At 38.6% G+C, this 22654-nt stretch overlaps 2 protein-coding genes across 3 annotated transcripts in view; both read left to right on the forward strand.

The window, feature by feature from the left end:
* The window catches only part of hat1 (histone acetyltransferase 1), a 62897-nt gene extending 61135 nt beyond the window's left edge, over positions 1 to 1762 (forward strand). Inside the window, exon 11 of the mRNA XM_064327184.1 lies at positions 1190 to 1762. Coding sequence (XP_064183254.1) covers positions 1190 to 1357 — 168 coding nt within the window. The 3' untranslated portion in view covers positions 1358 to 1762. The remainder of the gene's footprint in view (positions 1 to 1189) is intronic.
* Positions 1763 to 2853: 1091 nt separating this feature from the next.
* Positions 2854 to 22654, forward strand: part of metap1d (methionyl aminopeptidase type 1D (mitochondrial)) — a 79907-nt gene continuing 60106 nt past the window's right edge. For both annotated transcript variants that reach the window (XM_064327187.1, XM_064327188.1), the window contains exon 1: positions 2854 to 2970. In XM_064327187.1, coding sequence (XP_064183257.1) covers positions 2904 to 2970 — 67 coding nt within the window. In that variant the 5' untranslated portion in view covers positions 2854 to 2903. The remainder of the gene's footprint in view (positions 2971 to 22654) is intronic.

Consider the following 22654-nt stretch of genomic DNA (forward strand, 5'->3'; position numbering starts at 1 on the left):
CATCCCCTCCCCAAGGGAAGCTGTGCATCTCGCCCAGATGCCGCCCAGTAGAACATTTATCCCCTGACAGCAGAGTTGCCCTGCTTTAGGAGAAAAAGAGATGGGGAACAGTGGAGGAATTCTTCGAAAGAGCGGGACACAGAGCTCTGGAGGCCAGATGGTTGTTCTTCAGCCAGAGGACGGAAGGCAGCAGTTATGGGTTCTTCCCTCTCTGAGCATGTGTAGAGTATTATATATCTCCCTCTGGGCACTGCACTGAGTTCCCTGCCATTCTTCCACTGGTATGTGTGTGCTTTTGCTTCACCCACCAGGTTCTCCTACATGTAGAGCAGGGAGCCCTGGTCAGGCACCAAAACCTTGTGGGATGGTCACACCCATGGGGTCCTTCTCTCCTTTTTTCCATTTCATTCAGGCAGTTGCTTCATGTTCCTGTCAGCAATGCAGTGGGACAAAGCTGACTGTACGGCCTGTTGCATGTGCATGGAAGAAAAACAGCTGTCTCATTTTCATTCTTGTTTACTTTAAGTTTTCTCGCTGTGGCAATGTTGTTTGAAACATCTGAAAAAGCAGTTGTGTTCTAAGACTTTTGTTTTTGCTAAAATTTTGTTTAGCCAAAATGTGTAGAGAATGAGTGGCTAATTCTTTTGTTCATTAAACTGCCAATATTTAGACTTTTTAAATGACCTTATGAAATGAACAGCATGCCAACTGTAACAGTCTTGCAGGATGACATACAACTGGCTTATTTTTATTGAGGGAGGGTTCCATTACAAGGATCATCCCTGCCTCATTGTACATCTCAGAGTCACAGCTCTTGATACTTGGGCATCTACACTTTACTCTACAGTAGATGAATGAGAAGCTTACTTTTCTGATTTATAACTGTAGCTCATCTGGTGTTCTACATTGTGTAAAGGACTGGGAATTGTGAACACGCACTTTGGTGAACACATGTTCGTTTATGCTCCTCTGAATTGACAAAGGTAATTGAAGTAAATTCTGCTTATTAAAGCAGTTTACCATTCCAAAGTTGGTTAAACATGATAAATGAACACCCTGATATTTTAGATTGATTTAAATGGAGATCTGAGATTTTCAGCATTAGGAATCTGCCTCAGCTAGTGAAGTTTCCTCAGGCAGAGGGGCCTAATTGTGCTATTTTAATTCATTAATTTTTTTGCATGTGTAGAAAAACCAGAGGGAACTCACCAAGATGATGAAGTGCCTTCGGCCTGAGGAGCTGGTCTCTCACATCAGCCAGATGGACACCCAGCTGCAGCATGAGGAGCTGGAGAAGAGCTACCAGGAGCTGGTGGGAGAGTACAAGCGTGTCATTGAACGGCTGGCCCGGGCCTGATAGCATCTTCTGGCCACTCAGCAGAGAAATGGCATGACCAGCGCCCCCACCCCCACCCCCACATACTCTCACACACTCTTTTTCCACTCACTCTCCTCTCTCACTGTTGTTTGTATACATGTGCAGTAGATGGCAGGCCCGTTGGAGGGAAGGGAAGCCCGCACTTTCTCGTGCATGGTTGCATTTTTCGTGAGAATCTGTGATTGGAATTCAGTCAGTCGAACGTCACCAGTGCTAGACAACGCTGTTTGCTCATCCTGGGGAGCGGGAAATTCTCCCTCCCCACATACACAGATCTAGCGTTGCACAAGTTTTAATAGACTGATGCTTAAGCTTTTCCTGAAAACATCTAGGGTTTGGAAGCACTTAATTCAGAAATAAAAACGTTTTATACATTGCAGAAAATGTGTTCTTTTTTTTGACCATTTTTAAGGTTGTGATGTTGTGTATGTCCTCACTTGCACTCGCTTCAAAAGATATAGTTGGCTTTCTGGGATTTAAAGAAACTTTTTAAAAAATTGTCTAAAAAAACTTAAACGCCCTGAAACTGAAATTAAATGCATAAAGTGAGTTAAATGTTTAACCATGCTCAGCATAGAACGTTTTCTTCAATAATTTTATGCACAAATTTAATTGCCCTTAAGGTAGTTTAACAAATCTATTTTTAAAGCCAAGGTTCATTACACTACAGTGCTAGTCACATGCTTAGACCCTCCTATCACCTGCTTTGCGATTGTCAGACCTCAAGAGCAGGGTTTGTTGAACAAGGGGCAAATTAGTGTTAATTGTGTCCCTTTCTGTTTCGCTGGGAGGAGACAATTGACTGGTTCACGGGTAAGAACATCACAGATGTGCTACAGAGCAACACTAGGCCCACCTGGTGTTCAGAGGAGTGGTTTGTGGTTGGAAAGTTGTGAAGATCAGTAAGCTCTGCCGACTGATAATCAACATTACCTAAATATTTTTGCTGTTTTTTATTGTCGTAGGTCTGAAAGGGCCAAGATAATCCCTGAAATTTGGTGTTTGCCACAGAAGTGCTCTAAACTTAAAGGGATCACCATCACTTAGCAAGGGGCATCATTTTTGGATGTTAGAATTCCATGGTGCATTTTTATTTAGCCCTTTGCTAAATTGTTTTTTACGTGTTTACTTTAAATGTTTATTTTCATTTAATAGGTTATATTAATGTATTCACATTTATTATTTGTTTTAATCTCGTTTGTGGGTTATTTCAGGACATTTACGGAATGAAATCAATGCCCGGATAATTTCAGAAATACTAAGAAGTTCGAACCCACAATTACACAAAATACCTGCCTATGTGGCCAAAGTCAGCGAGTGTGCTTTAAGTTGAAGTTGGCAGTAAAGATAGGTACTATATTGAAACTCCTGGATTTCCACAATATTTATTGTCGGTAAGGTTCGTCGCCCTGTTGATAACCTCATTGTGGAAAGTATCAACAAGATGCAGAAAAAATATTTCACAAAATGGTGTTCATTTCGTGCTAATATAAGGGAAATATAGCAAGATCAGCTGGTTGAAATTATGTCACGTGACTGCTCCGCAAACAATATGGCAGCGTCCTGTGCCGTAAAGTGTGCGATACGACGAGGTAAGTGGATTTGATTTCGGTGAACTGGCTAAACGAATTATTAAACTAGTTGTAGCGCGAAAACTGCATATGGATTTGATCTTCCCTAACAAACGGCATGGAAACTGATTTTCCAATCTCCTTCCTGATTGCTAGGTAGCCTACATGTTGTGTTGCAAGTAGCCTATATGTGTCCCAAGTGTAAATTTTGCCCGGTTCATATTCGACACATTTACATCGCTATTTAGCGTGACTTTAGAAACGACTTTATGAGTTTGTGACAACTCGTAGTGAACAGCGAATGCACTTTATGGAAACAAAATGTTATGACCACAGCCGTCTTTACACAGAGCATTAAACCCGGGGAATAGGTGGAGCAGAGCCGGGTCTGATTTCTGTGTAAAGACGTCATATCGGAGAAAAGGTGGTTTAAACTAAGACTGGTCTGACCCACCTCACTACCTAGGAGAAAAGCCAGAGCTGACCCGGTGTTTGTTCTGTGTAAAGTAGAGCCGGAGAATAGCCGGAGCAAGTGCCATGGTAACCATCTCGTGCGCCCTTTTTTTGATTAAATCTTTGTTTTTGCTTTATTCGCCTTGTTCTGATTGCTAATTTAACACCCAACTTTATTTTCGAACAGTTTACAAAACCAGAAACACCAGTGGTAACATTTTGCGAGGCAGTTGTTTCAAAAATATCACACAACGATCATTCACGAGAAAGGCTACATAATTGTACGCGCCACAGCGAATCCCGTGGATTCTTCTCTGCAGTGTAAAGATGTTCATACCGGACAAAAGGCGTATAAAGAACGTCTGTGGAAATTGATCATCACTAATTCTACCCCGGGTCTGCTACAGCATTTTAACCCGGCTCGGCAGTGTAAAGACGGCTCACAATGCAACCACTGCCCTACCCGAAGTGTTCCGTCCACATCAACTATAGTTGTTCAAGTAGTTGGTGAGGCACAGGTGTCAGATTTTCTGCGAAACGGTAAAAAAAGTAGTGCAGTGTCGTGTGAAGAATCACACAGTAAATAAATCTGTTTACAATTAAATAACGATTGAAGTACCAAAAACCCAGAGATCTGATCATAGTGATACTACTATTGTAGTCTTTCCATCGCTGATATGTTCAGCCTTCTGCAGTGTTGTCCAATAAGATTCTTAGGGAGTTGGGTTGAGTTCAAGCCTCATTTGAGACACGAATATGGGGTTCTTGGTGCTTAACAGTATGTATTGATCGTCTGCTACGTTTACACCGCGGGTCTTGATTCCCAGTTCCGAATGTTTTTTTTTTTTTTTTGCTGTATCCCATTTTTTGTTCGCTGTTCACATGTACTTTTAGAAGTGACCCATATCCGGTACATGTGTTAACATGGTTTACACTTGAAACAACCTGCATGCGCACACGAGGGTTTGGTTACTGATACGAAAGTAAACAACCACACAATGGACACAGCGAGAGAGAAATAATAATTCAAGCTATTGCTTTTCGAAGCATCTTAGGTTCGCAACGAACATCCCCTGTATTTTGGCCGACTCAGGCTTAAAAGGCATGTAAACTCAGTATTCGTCCGCTGGCCTGAGCCTTGCCCCTATTTAACTTCTTTTAACATTTAACGTTACCCGCGGAAAGTGGTTGTGCTTGTAATTATGTTACACGTAATTCACATGGGAAAAAAGTAAGTTAATATCGATGCAAATTGCATGCCATAGAAAATACGGTGTATTTAAAATGCGGGGATATTTTAAGTTTGTGCTTGCTCTGAGTTTCAATATCGAACACACAGATGTATTGGTACAAAGTAAGGGAGCTATGGATTTAGGTTCCCATCAATTCTGCATTTTACTTTTTGTATTGTTCAAGGATTACAAATTAGGCTATGCGTTGTCCAGCACCAATAAATTGAGATTGTTAGTTAAGCCAGCACGTGCGAAGGTTCACATTCTATTTACAGTGGGGTGCAAAAATCGGGGCATGCCTGGTCAAAATGCCTTTTACAATTAATATTTAAGTGAAGAGAAGCTAACCTGATCTCTAAATGGTACAGAGTTAAACGTGACACATTTCTTCTTTCTTTTAAAGCAAGATTACTTTTTATTTACATTTTTTACAGTTTCAAAATAATAAAAAAAGGAAAGGGGCCCTGTGCAAAAGTTTGGGAACCCTGTTAGTACTTTGTAACTCCTCCTTGGGCAATTATAACAGCTTGCAAACGCTTCCTGTAGCCAGCTAAGAGTCCTTCGAGTGTTGCTTTTGGAATTTTTCTCCATTCCTCCTGGCAGAACACTTCTAGCTCAGAAATATTCTTCGGCCTCCTTGCATGCACAGCTTTTTTTTTTTTAGATCTCTCCACAGATTTTCAATAATATTAAGTCTGGGGACTGTGGTGGCCATTCCAAAACCTTAATCCGTCTTTCCTGGAGGTACTTCATTGTTGATTCCGAGGTATGCTTTGGATCAATGTCTTGCTGGAGTACCCAACCCAGATAGCCGGGCCGGATCTGGGCCAATTCTGGCCCAAAGTCAGCACTGCCGGGCCGGACACGGCTCAGATCCGGCCCAGAGTTGCTGGCTATGTGGGAACCTCTCTTCGACTTTAATGTCTTGACTGACTTTCGAACATTAGCCTCTGAATTTTTTGATATTTGGTGGAATACATTCTTCCTTCCACTTGCACGATATATCCTGTGCCCCCACCTGCCACACAACCCCAAAGCATAATGGATCCACCTCCATGCTTAACAAGTGTTCTTCTGTACAAATGCTTCACCCTTTTTTCTCTAAACATACCTTCTTTGGTTGTTGCCAAAAAGGTCCATTTTAGTTTTGTCAGTTCAAAGCACATTGTTCCAAAAGGATTCAGGCTTCTCAAGGTTTTATTTAGCATACTTCAGACTTCTTAATTTTGTGCTGAGGTTGTAGGAAAGGCTTCTTTTTGGCAACTCTGCCATGTATGTAGGTCTTCATTGTTTAAAGTAGATTGTATTGTTGTCCTGGGAACAACTAGACCTGTGTGTTCTACTTTTTGCAGCTCTTTTGCAGTGATGTGTGGGTTGCACGGAGCATTTCTCACCAGGTTTCTGGCCATTTTATCTGACATTTTTCTTGGTCTTCCAGACCTTGCCTTGACTTCAGTTGTTCCATCTATCTTCCATTTTCTGATAATGTTTCTAACAATGGAAATAGGTAGTTTTAAACGTTGAAAGTTTTTTTTATAGCCTTATATGGAAGTGAGCTATCTTGATTCTGACATCCCTGGACAACTGCTTAGAGGAACCCATGGTTGTTAACACCAGACAGAACAGCCACTGTAGTCGGATACTTTAGAAGGCATGGAGTTACTTCAGAATAAATAGTTCTCCTTTAAAAACAGGAAAAAATGAAAAAAAAAATCTTATCTTGCTTTGAAATTTGCTTTCGATCATTTAGAGATTAATTGTAACAGTCATTTAAACCAGGGGTGCCCACATTTTTGCACCCCACTGTATGTCTATGCATTTAGCTAGAAATACACAGCCTTCAGTTGTCTGGAGCTTGTTACCCGTTTGTGGATAAAACATTTCCCAGGTTGATTCTCACACAATTTTGAATTAATGTAAACCTGATTTGTTAATCTTGTGTAGGACTCACCCACACAAGATTTTAGTATCAAATTTAATAGATCACAAATTATCCTACATTTGACACAATGTAGATGGCTGGTTAACAGTCAGTGTATTCAGCTGTCTGCTATGGCAGTTTAATTAGTTTTAGATACATTCTGAATGTATTATGTTTAATGTATACAAATACAAATGTATGCAAATTAAAATTAATATCGAAGACACAAAGGAAAATAAAGTGAGAAAGTACACTTGCTATGTAATTATCTATCATCAATTTGAGAGAGAGAATGAGTGCTTAATTATCAATTGTTGAAAAATTGATTTGGCGAAAATTTAACAGCAAGTAAATCTAAAATGTTTTACATATTTGATTACTTGATATTTACAACCAGCCTTGATATTTACAACCAGCCTATTTCAGTTTCACGGTATGTCAAGTATGTAAAATACTAGTTCCCTCAAAATGGAAAAGAAATCACCCTCATATAAATTATGGCAGCACAGAAGTGGCAAAAGCCACATTTAAGGGTGTATATGGCCAATGCATGGGTACTAGGCTACCTGTTTCAGGAAGGTGAAGATAAAAATCAAATGGAAATTGCTTGTCTAAATGCAGTTTAAAGTTTTAAAGTCTTTAGTGTAGGCAAGCTAATTTCCAACAGTCGGATTGGGGGATTTGTATCCCCCAATTCGTTTTTTGTAACTTTCTGAAACCGACGTTCTGAAGTCTATGCCCACTTTCTGCAGCGATTGGCTGGGTGCGCAATGGGCATGGTTTCAGGTTGTTTGCCAACCACCAATAAATATCAGAAGAAGAATCAGAACTACAGCACTCACATGAATAGCTTCAAGGAAAAGCTGAATGTGCTCGCCAATATGCACATTTATATGACCAGTGATCGCGCCAAGCCCATGGAAAGCTGCAAGTTTGGAATGCAGGAAATTTCAAAATGTGAGTTTTATTCTAATTCACTTTCATTCTGATAAAAATAACTTTTTGCCATAACATGCCAGCTCACAATGATAAAAAAAAACCCCTATGGGTGATTTCTTTTTTAATTTACTCATAACGCTCTAGCTAGCTAGCTCAACATATCTCCTTTTGGACTTTTCATTCCAATTAAGTGCTTTCTATTTGAATCACACAATGCTACTAATGGCTGTAAATATTATGATAAGACGGAGTGTAGCACAGTGGGTAAGGAACTGGGCTTGTAACCGAAAGGTCGCAGGTTCGATTCCCGGGTAAGGACACTGCCGTTGTACCCTTGAGCAAGGTACTTAACCTACATTGCTTCAGTATATATCCAGCTGTATAAATGGATACAATGTAAAAAGTTGTGTAAGTCGCTCTGGATAAGAGCGTCTGCTAAATGCCTGTAATGTAATGTAATGATCAATAACGAAACAAATGTCAGACACTGAAAGACGATTGGCTCAAAGAAACAGGAGTAATTATTTTATTGTGGTTCAAGCCTGGGTCATCGCTCCTTGGTATCTTAAAAGAATACCTAGGGTTGCAAAATTCCGGGAATATTCAAGGTGGAAACTTTCCATGGGAATTAACAGGAAATAACGGGAATAAAATGAAAATATAACCCTATTTGCTCAGGCTGCATTTACCCTGTCATATGCAGATGGAAACAAACCTTTTACTATATCATAAGCAGACATAATTGCAAACATTCCCTATGACCCCCCTCAAAAAAAAAAAAAAGACATTTCTCTTAACACCTAAAAAAACCCTAAATGGGTTGATAAGGATTAATGGGACATGGCCTTCAAAAACGTAATGTGGTGAGACTGTGATTTATCTTACAATTAATATATTTCCTTAACATGCTTAACATTTTAACAAGGTATCAGTAATAGAGTGAAATGTTTGGGGGAAAAAAGTGTTTGCATTTCTTTTCAGTTTCTGTAAATCATGATATGATATTCACATTCTATAACGACACTGTCTCCCTCTTTATGTAGTTAACAGACCTATTTTTCCTGTAAAACCCATAAAACCGATGAAAAATGTATACCGATAGTATCCACTTAAAGGGCATATTGCAGCTTGGAGACCCCAGTGAATCAGTGTGTAGGAAAATGATGTAGGGACTAGATTTTCATAAAAAAATATACTTATATGTACACTACAGTGACTTCTGGAGTCGTTTTTGTGAGAGAATTTTACTTCCGCATCTAAAAAAACCGCCAAACCGGAAGTGCCGTACAAAAGGGAGGGCCGGTCAAGTTTTGACACTGAAGAGGTTGTAAATATTTATCCAAACGCATGTGACGGACCACGGCCATAATTTATAATTATGAGGCTGCTAGGCGTCCAAGAGACCAGGAACAGACCAGGGTTAGAAGGAATAACGGTCAGAGGAGAGATATTCAGTTGTGGTGTGAGGAGAACCAGTGGAGAACTGGGCAGGTGTCTTGGTGAGTGACCAGCATGAGCTTATAGATATATCCACATTATATACCACTAACCTATTTAAAGACACTCAATTTCAAAAATAACCTATATAACCGAAATATTTTGAGCAGTAATACTTACATAGCAATGATGAAATCTTATGTTTCCAGTAGATAAGAGACAGAGACAGTAATATCCACTTCAGTCTTCCTTCAGAAAACGATGTTAGCTAGGTCTATCAGCAAACAGATGGCTTAGCTATGCCCAGAAGTCCTCAATAATAATAGTATTTTCCAAGAAATAACGAAAAATCGTTGACAACGTTAGGTTCAGCGTCTTTTTGCTACCACAGAGTATGCGTAAGTGAATGCGATGATGAGAAAAATTGTGGTTACGCTGACCTATAAAACGCTATTCCAAAAGCAAAAATAGACATGTTATGCATCGTTAGAAAGCTTTTACTCTCACCTCCTGAATAAATGAATTGTCAATCAAGCCAGACCGTACTAAAAAGGGCACCAACGCCGTAATCAACACGTGTGGTATTACGCACAGCTATTTTGGGAGGTACCCAGGCGTCACAAATGCACTTATATTTCACAAACTGATTGTCCAAGACAATATATGACCACTCAGTCTCAAAAGCGACATCTCTATGCGTAAAATCAATGGCAAGGTTGTATATTTATTCAATATTTAGTCAGATATTGACTGTAGAATGACATGGTATCATTTTGTAAAATGTTGTAAAATTGTTTATTTCGTTATTAATTGAGCAGCGTTTTCACTGCTGTATTGGCATATTCTAGGGCTATTGTCGGGTTTATCATGTTGCTATGACGGAATACGATTTTTGAGTGGTGAAATAATATTTTTATGAATGCCCAGGTAGATAATATGGTCCATTATGTCATGGGTGGGGGTTTGAAATGAGCGCCACACACGACCACGTTTTTTCTAACAGATGCAGCAGTGAAGTCCCGTCTCTTCACCTACACAAAATGCACCCAGGCACGAAAGCTAGCACCGTTCCTTTTCCTGTTAGGAAAACTGAGTACTCGATGTCCTGACAGGCTGGAGTCTGTGCAACCTGCACAAACACAATAATTTACCATGATGATACACGGTGAAATGCAATATAAAACTACTGAAAAAGACCAACTCACTATATCATGACCGCTCACACTCAATACCACCTACTACTGCACATTTGGCTAAAGCTAGCTAAGGCAGGCAGACTCCCTTTTGTTACGTAATATGACGCGATGTTGAAAAAAAAAGGCGTTTTTAGGAGCTTTGCTCAGAACAGCCACTATTTCCTCTGAATTTGTGCCCTTATGTCTTGTAAGAATTATTAAATCCTGCATTAACTTTTCAAATGGTCATTTTCAGACAAGGTTAAGTATACATTTCGAAAAAAATGTTACCTGCAAGATGCACTTTAAGCATGCTGTATCAGTGAGGAATGCTTCAGCCACAAAAATTAGATATTCTATTTTGAATTTAATACATTTATTGCCATTATTGGTTACACCACATGATAGATGGTCACACCAAATGATGAGAAGACCACATGTGGCTAAAATTATATTTAAAAAGATCAATACACAATAAATTCCATACAAAAAACAGAATAAACCAGTTTTTATTATAATTTCATGGAATTCTCTTGGATACAAACGTTTCATACACATTTCATTAAAATCTCATCACAAACGTTTAAAAAAAAAAAAAGTGCAATGCACGTTACAGGCTTTGTCGTGAACTTTACAATGTTTAGGAACATAAACATTTCACATAACTCTCATAAAAAACATTCATTAAAAAGTGCAACACACATTAAGAGCTTTGTAGTGAACTTTACAATGTTTGGGGACACAAACATTTCATTACACTCATCACATTTTATAAAAAAGTGCAATGCACGTGATGAGCCTTGTGGAGAACTTGATTCATTTTTGATCATCAAATCATTTTGATCAGAATAATTTCTTTAGCATTTCTTTAACCCCAGGCATTTCTGGACTTTGCCCAATCTTGGTTGAGAAACCAAGATTGGGCAAAGTCCAGAAATATATCGGTTTGGCCGATATATCGGCCATTATTTGACTTTTTTGACGACATCGGGATCGGCAGTTATGCAGCCGATGTGTCCCGATTTTTAAATAAGTATAGCAAACAAAAAAAACATTGATTATTTATCTGTACTAGTCTGTTCGAACGTTGTAATTGCTGTTTACTAGAATTATCCAGTAGAGGGAGCTCTAATACAAGTGTGAACTGCAGCAGCTGACGCGCTACTTCTCTAATGAGACGTTTGTCACTCCTGCCTCATCCAGTATTCTCCACTGCAAGACTTGTCAACACAGGTTTGATTGCTGCAATAAAGGTATGTATATTTAGTGAAAGTTTTTAATTAAATGCCTTTATACGACCACTATGTTTATAAATCCTCATTATCAAGCGAGCGAGCGAGCTAGCTAACATATTTGATTCACTTTAGCAAGCTAGCTGGCTAGCAAGTCTTTATGAAGTGGCAGTGAGCGCATAAACAGCGTAGGATCTACATTTCCAGAGGACATCGCTGTATTCTGAAATATATAACCATCCAAAATAAAATGGTGATTGAATGCATCACACATTTGTTTTTTATCTGAGATAATGATATTAGCTACTATATGATGCTGTGTCAATAGCCAACGCGTTATTGCAAGCGAGTGCGTCATCTAGTCACGCGTCATGGTAGCAAGCTAACCAGACAGTAAAAATGCCGATAAAACTCTTCTAACGTGGATAATTTTGAGCCATGTTATCTAGCTTTGTTGTGATAACATGAGAGAAGGATTGCTGTTGGAGAAGTGAATCAACCAACAGTTAACGCGGGTAACCTGCACGAAAGCGCATTGTATTTTTTTTCACCACAGAATTCTTATGGACAAGCCTCACGTTACGTATTTCATCCAGTCAATTTAGTTTCATCTAACGTTACACTTGATTCACTCATTAGCTCCGCTAGATAAAGTCTTACTCTTTGAGATCATGTAGTAGGAATAAAATAAGAAAATATAATTCATTTAACTTACTGAGAATAAATAATAAGAAATAATGAGGCTATGTCAACAGCTAATGCGTTATTGCAAGTGAGTGTGTGTCATCTAGTCACGCGTCAGAGCGCATTGTAGTTTTTTTCACCGCCAAATTCTTATGGACAGGAAAGCTCGCTAGATGAAGTCTTACTCTTCGAGATCATGTAGTAGAAATAAAATAAGAAAATATAATTAATTTACTGAGAATAGATACTAAGAAATAATAATAACAAATTAATAACAACAATAATAATAATATTCATAAAAATACATGTTTGAAACTGGAAAACTGATTTTTTAAAATTAATTTTTTATAGATGGCTGGAAAAGAAAGGAGTAAAAGCAACGTGTGGAGTTATTTTGAATTCACACAACTTGAAGGTGTTAATTTAATTTAATATCATCTTTTACATTTTTTTATCTATCAAAAAGTTCTTTGTGTGTTTATTTTTATGTATTTGTTTGCTTATAAGTTAGTCTAAATGTTCTTAAATATAGAAACTTTGATAAAATATAAGTTTTTCAAATTGATTTGAAAATGTTGTACTTTTTGACAAAATATCGGTCAATCGGTGGGCTAGGACTCTCCAAAATCGGGATCGGCATCGGACCCAAAAATCTGGCATCGGTCGGGCTCTATTCTCAACTTAGAGAAGCGTGAGGTTGCTGGCTCGGGTTCTGAGATGACAGCATGAACATCTTTCATGAAGTAGGAAATGACATCTGGAGTTTGTGGCCACAAGAACAAATTCTTTTCACCAGACTGCCGCATGCTGCTAACCTGCACTTCCTCTCCCACAACCTTAAGGACCTGGCCTACATATGGAAGCTCATCATAGGTTACAATCACAAACTTGCCACATAGATTTTGAACACTAGCTTGTTCCCTTGGTGGCTCAGGAGTCCTTGAGGGATTCTCAGTGTGGTGCATGCTGTCTCTCAGGTCTATTGTTACTGGCTTGTATCAAGGGCATAGATTCATTTCTAAGCGCTTGCAGAAGAATGACACCTCCCTGTGACTAATTTGCGCAGGTTGTGAAGACAAAGCCTGGTGTATCTTAAAGGTGCCCTTCACAGCCACCAAAATTCCAGGAATCAGCTCGTCAAATGTTTCAATGCTCTCTTTGCTTACCCAATAGTGAGTAATACTTGAGCCTGATTTTTTGTTCAGCATCTCATAGAGATCCAATGGAGTCTGAAGCTCACCTCCTCGCTGAATGTAGAGATCAGCATCTCTCTTTATTGCCCCACCAATGCCATCCGGGGCACCTTCGCCATGGGACTTTTCTGAGTAATTCCATGTCACATTTTTAAATCCAGAGAGGAAAGGCACAGTACTGAGAAGGTAAAAGTTGTCACTAAGAATGTGCAGAGTGGTAATTTGTGGGAAGGTTACCCTAAGCTCTATCAAGATGGGCTCTAGATGTGCCTACACCACCCGCCCGTCATGGTGGAAGCTGTCAGATAGTGTCGCATGGATTGTGTATAGGACTGCTGTATGGATTGTAGCCTGCTTTCTACTGCCTCCAAAATGATAAGCCTGGATTTCTGTGTTCATCTTACAGGCGTAATTCTCTGAGAAATCAATATGGAGAACAGCTTCACATTCTGTGATATTTTGTTTTAGGTTACGGAACTGCTGTGCCTGGTGGATCCAATTGAGTTGATGTATGGCTAAAACTTCTAGTTTTTGACAGAATAGCTCTGTTAAGTCTTTGATTGTGCCTGTCTGTGTTTGTTTTAAAACATTTGCATAGGTTTTCTCTCTATTTGTTGAAGTTACCCACTTCCATTGCTCCCAAGAAACCTCAGTACTGTCTGTCTCAGGAAACTCAATTTCATCAAAGCAGCACTTCATACATGTACGATCCATGCATTCTAAAGTTTGTCCACCAACATGTGGACATTTTCGTGGTCCATGCATGCACATGTGTCTCGATCCCTGGTCTTCGACTCAGTGATTTAAAATGGTCGTCTTCTGACAAAGAGAATCTTTTCCATCTCAGTGTTATACTGTGCACGGAGATCAGTGTGGGACTTTGTGAGAACTCTTCTTTGTTTTTTCTCTTTATTTTTGGTGATGGTGTCTTTTTTCCAGCTAAAAGACGACTGTTTTCATCTCTGGACAGAAATTGACAACAGCTTGCTTTCTCTCCGCTGACAGTTTCTTACACCCCCTTGGCTTGAATTTTTCACTTACTCTTTGTTTTGCCATTAACCGCTTCTCACTCTTTCTGACTTTATCTTTTCTTTTTCTCGTCTCTGCTAGTTGTTTCCTCAGATGTAAGACCTGCTTTCTCAGTTTACACTTCTCTCTCTGCAGTCTTTTGCAACGTTTCTCTGCTGAGGATGTATTCTTTCTCTGATCTCTCTGTGGTGTGGAGGACACTGGTGGATTAAAATCCTCAGTCAGAGGTATGGGGTTTACCACAGCTTGACCTGCATTTTCTGGCTGCTCTTGTACTAGGCTTACATCTACACCAGCCAGAACTGGCGGAGTGTTCTCCATAGATGGTGGTGTAAGGTCCAACACAGCATTTTCCATCTTTTTCCTATCCCTGTAATTTCTGGATGCAGCCCTCCATTTGTCTCTGTTTTTTCTTCGCTCACTTGACTTTAAATATGTAATCTTTCCCTGCTGTTTTCTTCTCTGGTAGCTGAAACAGTAGTGTATAATGTCATGCCATAAATTTAAGTTTGTACATAGTCAATTTTATTTTAGACTAATGATAGATGACAACAGGAAGTTTAATATGTTACAGAAAAGACATATTCTACATGACAGTTAGAAACACTAGAGAAATATGTACTTCATGTTACACAGTGTAGCACAGTGGGTAAGGAACTGGGCTTGTAACTGGCCTTATAACCGAAAGGTCGCAGGTTCGATTCCCGGGTAAGGACACTGCCGTTGTACCCTTGAGCAAGGTACTTAACCTGCATTGCTTCAGTATATATCCAGCTGTATAAATGGATACAATGTAAAATACTATGTAAAAAGTTGTGTAAGTCGCTCTGGATAAGAGCGTCTGCTAAATGCCTGTAATGTAATGTAACATTACTTATAGTTCTTTTGTATACCTTTCTTTTCTTCTAGCAAGGTACTCAGCTCTTGCTGCAGGGTCGGAATTAACACGCTGCCTGTGGAGAGCATTTTTTTCTCTGCTTGTGAGTGCCATCTAGGAAATAGGTTAAAATAGTTATGTATGATTAATAAATGCATAATTACCTAAATGAAATTTCATGCTATAAATTGTTTTGGCATTTCTCTCATAAAATTTTACAAAGATGAAAAAAAGAATGTTCTTTCCGAAATATTGGGAAAAATGACTGAAATTGCAGACAAATCTATACCAAATTATACTAAAAGTTATACTAAAATAAAGAACTGTATGTAGAAATCATGAATTAAATATAAATGCACAGAAACTGCCAATGCAGGACATATATCTATCATGTACAACATTCTGCAATGGTGGCACCACATGATACTTGGTCTCACCACATGATGTTTTCAAGTTCAGTCAAATTTTACAGACACAGATTTGGCCACCTAAAAAAAACAGGCATTCTTCCCACCAAAGTTCACTATCAAATTTATCACCAAAATTTAGATTTGCAGATAAAACTTAATATTCATAGTTTTTTTGAGGTCATACCACATGACGCGTAGTTGAAGTACTGTTATTACAACGGCAGCGGGCGACGTCGTCTCCACCAGATGCGAACGTGTCGCGAACCGGCTGCGAAGCTCTCGCGACACAAGTGAACTGAAGTGTAGTTTTTCGCTTTTGTTCTATTTTTCCGGCTTGTCGCGCGTCACGATGGCCTGTTTATACACAGAAATATGCTCTAAAATGCTAGGTATACATGCTCTGATTTCTATTTCATCCTTATATTACTGGGGGTGTGTCCCTAGTTACCTCCCAGATATTTTATAAGCAGCTAAAAAAAATACAAGCCTTTTCGTTTTTGTATTGTCCTTGCAGAAAAAAAAAAGAAAAAAAACTGGAACATGGGGAAAAGGCAAACTTAGTTTCGCTATCTTATTTTGCGGAGGGGGTGGGGTAAATTTGAAAATACACCACAGAAAGACGTAGCCTATTGAATGATGTAGAAGTGAATGCACCGAGCAGCGGTTTGTTAGCTCAAGTGTTGGAAGGTAGTTTTTAACCAACCGTTGCTCAGTCTATTTGACTTCTCCGATGTCTTCGTTCGCCGTGCTTTCAAAAAGGGCTTGTTAATAAAAATCAGATAATCCACAGAGCTTTAAAAAATCAGATTATTTAGTGGTCTTGCCGATGAAAATGCACCTATTTTATAAATGAAGTTGTAAGCAAGCCTTTATTGCACTTGTACTTCAAAGCTTACGGTGTTCATGGCGTTGTGGTGTTCATATCCCTTCAAGATTAAACTGTTCCGCTATCTTTTTGATGATTAGCTGATTTTACTAAATCTGATCCTATACACGTTTTGACGTGAATGACAAGACGACACAGGAATTCCCAATGGTTGATTATGGATTATTTATTATTATTACGATCATTACATATTCTTCGTGGAATTGGCACGCTTGTTAACCAAGCAAATAAATTAATACAGTTTGAGATTGATTATTATACAGGCTACATTGCGATTTAAATTTATGGTAATTCTTTAAAGCGTTTACTTTCTCACGTATTTACATGTGTTAAAAATATTACCTAATTAACAGACTGAAAAAGGTCTCTCACCAAGTCCTGAACTAACGTGAAATACACGATGTAATCCCACTGCAGACTGCGAGAGCTACTAGGAATATAGAGCTTTAAGCAAGCCTTTGTGCGACACAAACGGAACCAGTGGAGACACGCTATGCGCCGCGCCGTGCTGCTGCGCCGTGCTGCTTACGCGACGCTTACGCGACGCGTGCGGTGGGTGCCCAGCGTAAGTCTTCATCTAGCGGAGCTAATGAGTGAATAAAGTGTAACGTTAGATTAAACTAAATTGACTGGATGAAATGCGTAACGTGAGGCTTGTCCATAAGAATTCGGTGGTGAAAAAAAACTACAATGTGCTTTCGTGCAGGTTACCCGCGCTAACTGTTGGTTGATTCACTTCTCCAACAGCAATCCTTCTCTCATGTTATCACGACAAAGCTAGATAACATGGCTTAAAATTGTCCACGTTAGAAGAGTTTTATCGGCATTTTTACTGTCTGGTTAGCTTGCTACCATGACGCGTGACTAGATGACGCACTCGCTTGCAATATTGACACAGCATCATATAGTAGCTAATATCATTATCTCAGATAAAAAAAACAAATGTGTGATGCATTCATTTCACCATTTTATTTTGGCTGGTTATATATTTGAGAGTACAGCAATGTCCTCTGGAAATGTAGATCCTACGCTGCTTATGTGCTCACTGCCACTTCATAAAGGCTTGCTAGCCAGCTAGCTTGCTAAAGTGAACCAAATATGTTAGCTAGCTCGCTCGCTTGATAATGAGGATTGATAAACATAGTGGTCGTATAAAGGCATTTAATTAAAAACTTTCACTAAATATACATACCTTTATTGCGGCAATCGAATCTGTGCAGACAAGTCTTGCAGTGGAGAATATTGGATGAGGCACGAGTGACAAACGTCTTATTACAGAAGTAGCGCGTCAGCTGCTGCAGTTCACACTTGTATTAGAGCTCCCTCTACTGGATAATTCTAGTAAACAGCAATTACAACGTTCGAACAGACTAGTACAGATAAATAATCAATGTTTTTTTTGGTTATTATACTTATTTAAAAATCGGGACACAACGGCTGCATAACTGCCGATCCTGATGTCGTCAAAAAAGTCAAATAATGGCCGATATATCGGCCAAACCAATATATCGGTCGGGCTCTAATTTAAAGTCATTTTAAACAAGTTTTCAAAATAGCAGTCATGGCTGGACGGTTGCATCGCATGCTATTTTGGCACTTCAAATAACAGAAAAATGACCAATAACTAAAAGGTTTGGAAAAGTTAAAGTGGGTGTGTATATGGGAAAGGTACTAGATATATATTTTTTATCTTTTTATGCATTTAGAAATTTTTTTAAAGGGAAAAAATGCAGTTGGACAGAAAAAGTAGGCGTCACATCATTGACATAAAAACAATCTTCCGAGTTTTAGAATTCTATTTACATAGATAGTTGAAGCGCGAGTTTTTAGAAAAAGTCAAGGAATGACAGACATGTGGAATAAACATTAACAAAATACATCCCATTTTATTGCGCAAAGGGTCAGTTTACCCCGCGGTTCTAGGGACGAGCAGTATACCGTGAGTAGTGCCAAGTGACGTGGGCAGCACATTACGTAACCAAAGATGGAAAGTTTTGAAGAGAAGCTAACTGCTTGTCCAAAATTACTGATATTTATACAACGTCTCCATGCCGCTTCACAGCGGTAAAAATAGCCTACTTATCAGACGGCGTTAATTTCGTCAACGAAAAATATTTGTTACAACCCCTTTTTCCATGACAAAAACATAACGAAATAACAATTCACTTTTGTAAACAAAAACATGACGAAATGTATTATTTTCATTGGCGAATATAAACTAAATGATAAACTGAATTAATACCGATGTCAGAATAGGCCTTAGGGTTTAAAGTGAACAACTCATTTATAAAATAAATGTTTTACAATAAAGAATGAATGGAAATAGATTAATTAAAACTCCTCAATTAGCATGCTCAATCAAGCTACATCACATGGTAACCGCTAGCTAGCAGAAGGTGTTAACAAGGTATAAACTGTGTACTTTGCATTAGACTACTATCTGCCGAGATATCATAAAAAATATAAAATATATTCACTCCAGTAATATAATCAAAACTTACCTTTAAGCATGTAGTCCTTTGGCTCAGATGGTAGTGTTGGCAGTAATGTGGGCTGCACACGTGATGGGAGAATGCACTGCATGCAGAGGGTTGTAATTTTACTGAATTCCTAATTAAAGGGATGCTGGCAAATTATCAGTACATGTGATGGAAGAGTGCGCTGCTGAATGCAGTGCATGGTTACAATTCAATTAAATGGGCATACTTTTAACCAAAACATGCCATAAGACCTAGTATTGCTTTTTATGTGTATCCCCCCCCCCCCCCAAATAAGTTCAATATTAAAAGGTAAGATTTTTATATTGCAGAATTCCCAAAATTCCCGAGCTTAACTTCCCTTCCAAAATTTCCAGAAATTTACCGGAAATTTTCCAACCCTTTGCAACCCTAAGAAGTATATCTGAGTTTATAGAACGTGGTGTATTTTTTCCCCCAACATTCTGGTTTTCTCTGTGTAAAAATGCAGAATCCTGCAGTAATGCCAGTACTGATGACTCTTCGTGTCTCGATTGTAAACACCCAGAAGATACTGAATTCTTTGATGGAGGTTACAAAAAGAACCTCACTTGTACCTACAACTAAAATAAGATAAAATAAAATGTAAAATGTAAAAACTTCCTATAGCTACTTCCTGTTGTAATTCTACCCCCTTTCTATGAGGGACAGCTTCTCGGCCCATCTTCGAGTTCAGCTACTTCAGAAAAGGTATTAACAACAACACGGTCCAACGTGGTTGGACAATGCGTCGCACAAACCAGTTAATTTGTAGCAGGCTGAAGCCTTTAAGGATCAAAAGAAGTGTATGCTATTTCTGGACCATCATGACCATATTTAGAACAGAACTGATGTAGATAACCAGTGGTAGAGAAATGTGATCAGATGACAGAACTGTAGTTTTTTGAAATGGTGAAAGGTGGCCAGGACAAAAAATTCATTTGAGAGGCTTTGGAGACTTTGATTGCTAAAGATGTATGCATGAAGTCAATTTCAGACATCATATTGAGTCAAATCAATCTCCTGTTGAACTACTTTGCGAGCTCCCTCTTGTGGCTTATCTAAATCCTCTGATTACTGTGGCTGATGGGAGTGTTAGGCTAATGAGAAGTGCTAAGCTTTTCAATTGAAAACCTCTTTGGCATTGTATTTCCCATTCAGAGGGATCATTTCAATATCCATCTCTAGATATTGCTGCACATGTCAGTTAACAAAAAGATCAAGCTAGGTTCAGAGGTTAATTTAAAAATTCTCTCCTCTCCAACTAGGAAAAAAGACTGCTGAACATACAGTACTCGACTGGCTCAGTGTCAGACTAGTTTAATCTACTCATGTTCCTGCGGTTGTCACAAGCTCTTTAAACAATCTTGAAGGACATTCTGAGATTGAGAATGTGCTGATCATGTTTTTTTTCCTCAAAGTTATGATGTAAAAGTTCACTTCATTTTCTAGCAGGAGGTAGACCAAACAGTGAAGGTAGTAAAAATGTTGTGCATTTGCTAAATGTATTTATGGATAGATTTTTTATGGATAGAAGGCGAGCCACCCTTTTTTAAATTTTTTTGCTTTATCCATATGGGTAGACTGTGGATAGATGAACAGACAGGGAACAGAAAACAGCTGAGAAAGTATTGAATCATGTATGGCTCTTCATTTGGCTGCCCTACAAGACTGTGTCTCATGTCCTGCCAATTGAAACTATGTATGAAGAGATTAACAGCTACTTTCCCATTAAGAAATATGATAAGTCTGTTAAATGCCACACATTTAACATAGGTATATAAATATACCTTACTGCACAAGTGTCAAGTCAACAAAGGATTCTCAAATTGCTTAGGGTTATGGGCATGTAACCCACTTTTATTATGTAAAATTTACATGATAACATTTGTAAATCACATTTCCTTTTTACATGTTAAAAAATTTGGTAAACTATTGTAATAGTATTCGCAGTGTTAATTTTGCCCCATTGTAATTATAGGATAACATGCATGTTCATGTGTATTTAAACACTTGAAATATACATAATTAAATAAATTACTGTCTTGTGGCAAGGACTGAAGTGTCATGAAATTGTTCTGTGAGCTGCTGGCTCAGCAGCTGCTGAGTTGTGTATCTGAAGGGCTTAGGCTACCTGGAGTCTGACTCTAGACGGAGGCCCTTTGGAGCAGCACGTTGGTGCTCCAGTTTTGAAGAGCTCTGCTTCCTTGCTGGCCATGTGGTTCTGTTTACAGTGGTCTTTTCTCTCCCACGTAGCATGACTAGGTTAGCTTTTGACTATGAAAACTGTATGTGCTGCCACAGAAATGGATCTCCATTAATTCATGCAGACTGTACCATGATCCTTGGACTTGATCCTACCATGTTCCAACAAAGGTATGCCATGTATTGATCAGGGAATGCTTGTTCTAGACCCCACAATGACATTTTTATAGTTTTTTAAATTAAAATCACATGTTTTGTCCTGTGTTTGGAAATGGGTGGGAGCCTGATAAGGGACTTGTCCTACGAGACCTGATAAGCCTTGTAGGACGTTGGCATTGTACTGGAAAAATATTAAGTGAAAAGCAAATATTATACCCTGTCGTTGTTAGGCCACATTTGGAGTATTGTTTGTAGAGTTCTGGGCACTACTGTACAAGACATACACAAGTGCAGAAAATCAGTTATATTGGTAACTGGATATTGAGACCTGACAACAAGGTTCTACGTTACAATTTTGTCACAAAAGTCATTTTTATAAAAAATTAGTTCTCCTCTGCTAACCAAGAGAAACATCAATGCTCATATCACATTTGCATGTGATCCCCAAGCCTTTTGGGGAAAATGGTGCATGGACAAATGACTCCAATGTTTTTAAATGGTTCCCATTATGTTTGGCTTAAATCAAATGCAGCATTTCACAGTAGGAACCTTGTACCAACAGTCAAGCTTGGTGGTGTTAGTGTGATGGCGTGGGCATGCTTTGCTACCTTGGGACCTGGATGACTTGACATTATTGAAGGAACCATGAATTCTGCTCTGTACTAGAAATTTCTTTAGGAGAATGTCCGGTCATCTGTTCGTGAGCTGAAGCTGAAGCATAATTGGGTTATGCAGCACAAAAAGCAAGTCCACGACCAGCTATTAAGTTTTAGGGGGCAAATCCTTTTTCACATGGGTGATATGGGTGTTTGATAACTTTCATTAAATAAATGAAAAAATAATTTTAAAACTTCTTTTGTGTTTACTCCATTTCCATTTGCCTAATATTACATTTTGTTTAAAGATCTGAAACCATTCAGCATGACAAATATGTAATAGAGGAAATCAGGAACTGTAGCTAAGCCTGTTCATGATGTGTGTATATATAGGTTACCTGCTGTGAATGTGCTAATATAGGGTGAGATTTTGAGGAATGTAACAATCCATGTTTTGTACTATACTGTCCAAGGTTCTGGGCACTTTGTCCAGGTGATTTACATTTTTTATTTATTTATTTATTTTTTTGATCACTTCTCATTTATTTTAGGTATCCAATGAAAATGCTTTGTTTTATTTAAAGGACGTAGGACATTTACTGATCAGGACATTTATTAATCTCTTGTCTGTTGGCAGTCAATATCAAAATGCAGTTCTGAATTGAGACAATTGTCTTGTGTGTGTGTGTGTGTGTGTCCAATAGGGAATTGAATGAATGGTGTTTTACTTTCAGATCCTTAGCAGCCTTCTTCCATTAGAAGCGTAGCTGTCTCAACTCCTT

Source organism: Anguilla rostrata, chromosome 3 (genome assembly GCF_018555375.3).
Source record: "Anguilla rostrata isolate EN2019 chromosome 3, ASM1855537v3, whole genome shotgun sequence".
NCBI lineage: Eukaryota > Metazoa > Chordata > Actinopteri > Anguilliformes > Anguillidae > Anguilla > Anguilla rostrata.